This window comes from Bremia lactucae, linkage group LG3, assembly GCF_004359215.1.
Source record: "Bremia lactucae strain SF5 linkage group LG3, whole genome shotgun sequence".
Classification (NCBI taxonomy): domain Eukaryota; phylum Oomycota; class Peronosporomycetes; order Peronosporales; family Peronosporaceae; genus Bremia; species Bremia lactucae.
In genome coordinates this window covers 1,992,199-2,000,365 of record NC_090612.1, presented here as the reverse complement: position 1 = coordinate 2,000,365, position 8,167 = coordinate 1,992,199, and the positions used below count along the sequence as shown (strand labels likewise).

The following is an 8,167-nucleotide window of genomic DNA, read 5'->3' as shown; positions in this document are numbered from 1 at the left end:
CCCCTTCCCTTCCCGCGCTGCTTGATGCGCGGGGGAACCTTCAGTTTCATGTTTAGAAACTTTTAAAGCGACGTCGTCGTAAGGGTCAACACCAGTATCTGGTGAAGTAGTGCGACTCACGCTGGCCCTGCCTCAAATCCAGGATCTCGGCCCAAGCCTTGAATTTGAAACGTGGTGGATCAAACGTTAGCCTGAACGGGTCTTTAAGACCTCTTACGACCCAAACACATAAGATTCGTGAATTTCTAAGCCCTAAAGCCCGAAATTTGGCACGTCCGGTGGAGTAAACATTCTAAAGATCTTACCTTGTGTTCGTGAATCCGTTCGTAAAAAATGTATGCAAATTAAAACTTTACTATTGTCAAATTAAATGTTCCTTTCAAACACGCGGATACAACTCTATAAAATTCGAGAAATCACACAGAATAGGACTTTTATCGGAAATTCGCAGAATAGGATACTTTTTTTTCGCCAACTATAAGAGGGAACAAACTTCTGCCCTCCTCCCAGTGATCACATATGAGCTTCCCGACAAGTTCTCCTATTGTGCCCAATCTTCTCTACCAAAAATATGTGCTTACGCTGGGATTCCCAAGATTTCTCAAGCGATCCTTGGCATGAATGCTGATCTTGCACCTGATACGATATTGTTCGTTTTTTGTGTGGAAGGATATGCGGGCATATGCAGTACAATCGCGCCTGCACACTTGAGGTAGGCTCTGGTTTTCTTTCTGTCAGAGACTTAGTAGCTGACGTGATCTTTGCTGCCTGGTATCGAATGGCCATCACTGCTTCATCCATGGTAGCGAAGAATAGTTCTGGCACGTCGGGAGTGATGGTAGGTGGCATGACGTTTTGGTTGAGGTTCCTGTGGAAGAAGGAGGTTTGGAGCGATGGGAAGAGTGATCTCGAGGGAAGATGTCTCGGGGATGATCTTCCGTATTGCGAGGGGGGAGTTTAGGGGACTTCCTTGCGTCGCTCGCGAGGCTCAGATCGAAAAGACTAAAAAGTGTCCTATCCTATGAATAAAAAAAAGTGTCCTATTCTGCGAATTTCCGATAAAAAGTGTCCTATTCTGTGTAATTTTTCATAAAATTACTTCTTGAATTTGCCGGCAACTTTATATGTGCTTAAGTCCCACTGATGCCTTAAAAGTTTTACCTTATTTAATATCTTGCATCAGCTGTTTTATTTGCAAATGTTATTCAAAAGCGCAGCAGGAAATACCGACTTGGTCGTCGCAGCGAGAGGCGTCTCTGTGGAGCCGCCACCAACGGGCAAGCGACGGTATGTGACGGCCTTTTTGTGCCTCTGGGTTTCAATGATATGCTATGCCGACCGTACGTGTTGGGTTTGGAAGAGGAAATTACCGTGAGCTATAAAATTCCATTTTTCTTTTTATGGTTATTATTGGGAGTAGGAGCAAATATCGGCATCGCGGTGCCTGCTTTCGTAAAAAGTAAGAAAGAGCAAGGCGAAGTGCTGTCCGCATTCTTTTATGGCTACATGTGCACCCAAGTCCGTCACCCAGCATTAATTTTTTAATGAAAAACATGGGTCTAATGTTCCTGCCTCTACTATTTTAGATTCCGGGTGGGTATTTTGCTGCCAGATATGGTGCAAAGATTGTATTACTATCGGGAGTTATTGTCTGGACGCTATTTGTACGAATAAAGTGAAAACAGTACCGATAGCGATGCTGATGCTTAAAGCTGCTATAATAAATTGTAGGATTTATCGACGTTATTGGCGGCAGGATGCCTCCCGTGTCTCTATTTTACGAGGGCGGGCATGGGACTAGGAGAAGGCGTTCTATTTCCATGTATGCACCAAATAGCAGGTACGTGGTATCCAGTACAGGAGCGAAGTCGCCTCGTATCGCTGGTGGCGAGTGGTTCAGATCTAGGTACCATCTCTGCGCTCATTATTTCGCCCGCTATATTGGCAGCTAGCGGCTGGCAACGTATTTTCATTGTATACGGCGTGCTGAGCTTCATTTGGGTCGTTGTCTATTCGGTTACGGGAGTAAGTCGGCCTGAAGAAGACCGGTATATTACCATAGAGGAAAGAAGCTACATCGCTCGGAATCGTGTATATGATTCCGAAACTCGTTGTCGGCAGAGTTCATGCGTTAAAATTATTTCCCACAAAATCAATTGGCATGTGCTCCTGACTTCAAGGCCTGCATGGGCGATCTATGTTGCCCACATGTGCTACAATTATAGCTGGTATGTTTTGTTGGGCTGGATTCCGCAATACTTTAATCAAGCCCTCAACCTTGATTTGACCAAAAATGGCGGATTTGCTGCTGCGCTGCCCTACATATGCGGCTACTCCGGGACAATTTTGTTCGGGCGATTAGGAGATACGCTGATCACTCGTGGATACCGTGTGTTGCACGTACGTCAAGCCTTTAACGCGTTTTCATTTATCGGATGCGCATTCTTTCTCATTTTAATGCGTTTCGCAAAGACTGCTCCCATGGCCGTGGCGTTTTTGTGCCTGGCGCTGTTCACTGGTCGAGCTGCAACAGCTGGATACTGGGTCAACATGATCGACGTAGCCCCAAATCACGCAGCACACGTCATGGGGATTTCTAACACTTTTGGAACGATCCCTGGTATTATTGGCAATGTAGTGACGGGCGCAATTCTTCAAAAATCAGGCTCATGGAATCTCGTCTTCTTGATCGCTGCGCTTGTCCTTGTCTTTGGTGTGGTCTTCTTCCATTGTAACGCTTCAGATGAGTCCATGTATGCTGAGTCTAGGCGAAGCAGCAACGATGAAAACAGCAGTGCCAACACTGCTTCAAGCAGCTCCCTCGTTACGCCTAAGTACAATTTATCTCATCCGTCCTCAATTCACGCATTTGAGGATGAAGAGAAAAGCCTGCTGGACGACTGGATGTAGATATTTAGCTTCTTCCATAACCACAAAGTCACGCGAGTCATTAGCATTTATGTTCATTATGTCGCAAGCTATACCGACCCAAACTAAGCTTTTGAAGCTGACGATGCGAAATCTCTTCGCTTGTGAATTTTTTACGCATCTCTACGAACAAATTAGTGGCTATTCCCCAATTTTCAAGTTGTTCTTCGGCGTAAATGCGTTCAATGTAGCTGTCTGGATTGGGGCAGATATGGTTAGCTGTAGCATCCTGCATTGTGGCGAAGATTGGAGCTACAAGCTCGTGTTCATTCGCACGATTGCACATCTCCATTACCTTATTAAATACAACAACGCTGGGTCGAACACCGAAGAGCGATTTCCACTCGGGAAGCATTTGAACAGCACAGCGCCATTCGCCAAGAAGCTCTAGAGACTCTAGCAACTGCGCAACAACAAATTCTGATGGAGCTTGCCGCGTTGCAAGGTGCCATTGGCGAAGTAGTGTCGGCGCTTCTAATACACGATTCTTGTCTTGCAATGCCGTGCTGGCCACAAGATAAGCTGAAAAACTGGACTCACTCACGAGGTTGCTTTTGAATTTAAAAGCAAATCTGCTTCGTGTTCGAGTAATCAGCTTGTCAAATATGGCTATGACCCCTTCATTGTCTTCATTCACACTACATGCACCGATCGCACGCTCGTATGTTGTCATATCGGGCTTAAGGCGCTGAAGCTGCATTTTTTCAAGTATATCGATAACGCTAGCACGGGCCCACGCAGCCTTCGTACGCTGCATATTCAAAGCTGCTGTTACTTCGACATTTTTAGCATCAATTACCCGCTTTATGCTAGGAGAACCCTCTACACTTCCCTTCAAATCCTTCGTATCTTTTTCTGCTGCCTCCTCGACTTCATCATGGTCTTTCTCTCTGTCTCCAATGAGCTTGTTGACGCGGTTCTTTTTCCACCAGGCAGCTCGCTGTCCAGCTCTAACGAAAGCGTCTAAACATGTGTTGTATGAGATGACATCAGGAGCCACTCCTTTTTCGCGCCGCATCACATCTAGAACTTCAAGAGCTCGCCCAGGCAGAGCAGCTACCGCGCACGCTTGTAAAATCCAATTGTAGCTGCCGAAAAAAACGCTTCCAAGCTTCTCTTCCATTTCATTGACTATTTCCCACGCACTATTGACATTTCCGACACGTGCGTATGCAAAGGCAACGGGCTCGTAAGCTTCTACCGTAAGCGTAAATGCATTTGACGCCTCGATAGCTCGAAAAAGTTGTATAGCTCCTTCAGGATTATTTGACTTTGCACAGAGCTGCATTGCCCCGATTAGGACTTTAAGCGAAGGTTTGTAACCATCGTTGGTCATTAGATGATCCAAAAAGTTCAAGCCTACCTCAAACTGCTGCTGAGTGGCACAGGTTGCAAATATTAAGCCAAAAGTCGTATCTGTAGGCTGAAATCCTAGCCTTTTCATAAATTCAAACAGCTTAAACGATTGAGCTACATCTCCAAGTCGATAATAGCAATCGAATGCATTATTAAACACTCCGATGTCCAATTTTTCAGCGGGCGCGTCACGGCAAGTGGCAGTTATTTTATTTTTTATATAAGCTATTACTTCTTTCTCTTGGCTTTCAATAGAATCAATTTCGTTGTGCTCAGCACTATCGTGTAAACTTACTCCATCTTTATAAGCATTAGTGACAGCTTCATTGTTACACGTATTCAAGTACGTAGCAAAGAGGCGAAACAGCGAAAAATATGTCGATACATCTGAATTAAAGTTTTGATACTCAACGCACTGCTCATAAATTGAAAGAGCTTGTATCATTGTGCTGAGACGTGTCTTTGGGGTGTCGTCAACACATTCTTTTAACAAATTCGTTTGTGCCTTCAGCACTGTATTTACGGTCACTTGATCAAAGTGCAAGTCATTCATTATCATTTCGTTCAGAATAGATTCCATTTTGTGTACTTCACCTCGAACTGCGAATGCATTAAGCAGCGCGTTATAACTCCACGTCGTTGGTGCACAAAGCGGACACATCTTTGCATACGACTTCATCTTATTAAGCACGGAGAGAGCATCATCTACTTGACCCTGCCTACCACAAGCTTCTAACACGGTGCTAAAATCATGTGCGCTCGCTTTTTGTAGGCGAATAAGTTCATTTAATAATTTAAGCTTTCCCTGAAGATTTAATGATTGTCCGTGAATGAATCGTTCAACACCCAATTCAGTAATTTGATGGTAGCTTTTCTCCAATGCACGCTCAACGCTTTCGTTCTGACTCCGATCCAAGACAGATGCTTGATATTGCAATTGTGTCATCTGGGACCAGTCGCGTGGTCGATCTAAGGCAAAAGACAAAGCATCACGATTCGCAACTAGTCGCTTCAACTTCATCGAATTTTGCACTTCCCCATCAATGTCACCAATGACATTCTTTTCATCGACTTTTCCCAGGAGGCTGAGTGCATACTGTGCTGAAGTCCAATCCCCACGCTGCCGACAAGCATCAATCACAAAATTCACTACTTTACGCTTAACCGGTAGAAATTTCATTCCTATACGAAAAATCTCATTTTCAATTTCACGCAAGTATGTCACAGCGCTACCCACATCACCTTCGTGTAACAAATAGTGAACCATTGTCCGTGATGTAATCGTGTCCGACACCAATTCATATTCAACAAAAGCACGATGTATCAAATTAAGCATCTCTTTTGACCGTCCTCTGTCTCGCGAGTAGACTCGTAATAAGGAATTGATCACAAAGACCGTAGGATTCACTTTAGTGGTCAACATGTCATCTAAATATTTCTCGGCTGTCTTTACGAATCCCTGCTTTCTCGCACAACAATTTATTAAAAAACTATAGATCCGAGCGTCTGGCATAATCCCGCCTGCCTTCATTCCCTCCAGTACATGATTTGCACCGCGTAAATTCCGAGCTCGACTACACGCCGCCATCGCAATTTGAAAGCTTCTCTGGTCCGCGCAACGACGTGTCACCATTATATCCAGCAACGATAAAATTTGTTTTAAATTTGTGTTCAATAATGTTTTTTGCTGTATACAAAGATGACGCAGAAGAAGATTGTACGTGTATGGCCAAAGCACGGTATTTTCGGCGTGGCGTCGATGCAGGATCTCCATCACGGCCCAAGCGCGATGGAGATCGCCCAGCTTCAGAGCCTCTACAATTCGGCGATTGTAAAATCTTTTGCCTTTTCCAAATGGTAGTGATTGATCGACATCATTAGCGAGAGTGCAAAAACTCCAAGAGACCTTGGAAGCATCAGTGAGTCGCTGCAACGCATTCGAATGCTCCTTTTGCTCGTCTCGTTTATCGAATACAGCAAATTGGCGAGCTTTAAAATCTTTAGTTTGCAAAGAGTCAGATTCGATATTTCTTAGGTCTGCGACAACAAGCGAGGTGCTTCGTATTCGATGCAGCGCCTTGCGCTTGAATGCTTGTGCCCAGGTGATCATCGATATCGTGATAGATTTTTAAGTAAAACAACGCTAGTAGAACTCAGTTTTACGCTGCGGAGATAAGCTTTTGATTGGCTAAATTGCGTTGACAAAAATCTAAATTCCTCGTGTCTTTGACAGCTACGGCCACAGACATAACTACTACGGCCACAGACAAAAGTACTAGGGCTACAGACATAAAGTAAACATACAACATGCTAAATTATGATTGGTTTAAATTTCCAAATCAGGTATCCTGTCAATACAAATCGCGATTTATTTGGTTTCTATCGACCGATTTTTTGTGACCTATCGGACTGCGGCGTTGCTAGCACGAGCCTTTGAGACATGTTTTTTTGCCGTGCTTCTCTCTCTCTTTCTCTCTCGCTCTCTCTCTCGCTCCCTTAGCTTTATAGAGAACATTCTTGACTGTGCCTGATAAAATCTTCCAATACTCTGACTGACTGTGCCGATCCTCACTCAATCTGCTATTTTCTCTGATCTATCTGATTTCACCGCTTTTGACCGCACTAACGACTATTAATATTCAATGGACGCTGAGCAGCAGGAAAACAGACAGCTCACTGAGCGGAAGGCCATGGAAGAACATATCGATAAGATGGCGGCTGCAAAGGGCTATAGAATTTTCACCAAATCCTCTTACAAGCAAAAGAGATGGCAGACAAGTTGTTCACTTACATGTGATCGTGGAGGTTTAGACCGAAACCGTCACAGACTTTCCCAAGAATCAAGAAGTCGAATGGCAAAAGGCAGTGCCCTCATTGACTGCCCTTTCAAAGGAGTTGATCAGAAGCAAAAGGTAAGCAATGCAATTTTTTTGAGTAAATTTACTGAAGATATCTCTGCATTAACAATCTCTACCTTCCTTACAGACAGCAGCTGGTCCTTTACAGTCACTTGCAATGAGCACATCCACGAATCCTCCACATCGACGACTGCCAATCCAGTGCATACTCGAATCTCGGAGGCCCAAGAGGAGGAATTGCCGGACTCTCTCAGTCTGGTTTAAAAGCCCGACATGTCCAGACCATTTTGAGGGGGCAAGATGTGCCATTGGAGATCACCAAACGGAAACTTCGGAATATCAAGCAAAAAAGTGCCCATGGAAAGCTTGATCGATGAACCCGATGGATACGCTGTACCAAACCTTCTCGGATTACGGATTCGAAATAGACATCAAGAAAAACGCCTCGGGGCACATCACCCATCTCTATTTGCGCATCCAAAAAACGTGGAGCTTGTTTGGAACCACTGCGATGTGCTTTTGCTGGATTGCACATACAAAACCAGCAAAACACGATTTTCTCTGCTACACGTCGTTGGAAACACCAATCTTTATTCGACCTTCTCTACCGCCTTTGTTTTCATGAAGAGCGAGAATGCCAACTCGAATATGATCGCAATAAAATTTATCCGACGATTGTTCCATGATGATCATCTTCCAAAAGTTTTTGTGATTGACCGAGAGCTTGCGCTAATGAGTGCATTACAGAGCACTTTTCCCGCAGCATCCATCATACTTTGCATATGGCACATTGTAAAGAACGTCGTTGCCAAATGTAAACCTCATTTTGCTGGGGAAGATGACGAACAGTGGAAAGCGTTCTCAAAAGGATAGAGAATGTTAAAGTATCAACTTCGTTTTTTTCTCTTTTTTTCAGCTTGCCATTGGGAATCTTCATTCACATTCAAATTTTTCTCGCATTATTATTATTATTATTATTATTTTTGCACTAATCGCCTATTCGAATACAAGAAATGAATTCGAGG

At 44.1% G+C, this 8,167-nt stretch overlaps 2 protein-coding genes across 2 annotated transcripts; one reads left to right on the top strand and one right to left on the bottom strand.

Moving 5' to 3' along the window:
* Nucleotides 1–1,072: 1,072 nt before the first annotated feature.
* On the top strand, nucleotides 1,073–4,451 carry CCR75_008034 (uncharacterized protein). Its single transcript, XM_067966089.1, has 4 exons — nucleotides 1,073–1,340; nucleotides 1,421–1,518; nucleotides 1,587–1,664; nucleotides 1,732–4,451. The coding sequence occupies exons 1-4, from the start codon at nucleotides 1,199–1,201 to the stop codon at nucleotides 2,908–2,910; spliced, it is 1,497 nt and encodes a 498-aa protein (XP_067814993.1). The 5' UTR covers nucleotides 1,073–1,198; the 3' UTR covers nucleotides 2,911–4,451.
* Nucleotides 2,951–6,394, bottom strand: CCR75_008033 (uncharacterized protein; the record flags this gene model as incomplete). The annotated part of the gene is made up of 1 exon (XM_067966088.1): nucleotides 2,951–6,394. One exon carries the CDS (start codon nucleotides 6,392–6,394, stop codon nucleotides 2,951–2,953), a length of 3,444 nt encoding a protein of 1,147 aa, XP_067814988.1.
* Between the last annotated feature and the right edge of the window lie 1,773 nt (nucleotides 6,395–8,167).

Excerpts from the sequence above, each read along its gene's own strand:
- CCR75_008034 (XM_067966089.1), top strand. The coding sequence starts at position 1,199 with ATGTTATTCAAAAGCGCAGCAGGAAATACCGACTTGGTCGTCGCAGCG. Across the intron at positions 1,519-1,586 it reads ATGGCTACATGTGCACCCAA|ATTCCGGGTGGGTATTTTGC; the intron begins GTCCGTCACCCA and ends CTACTATTTTAG. Across the intron at positions 1,665-1,731 it reads TTATTGTCTGGACGCTATTT|GATTTATCGACGTTATTGGC; the intron begins GTACGAATAAAG and ends AATAAATTGTAG.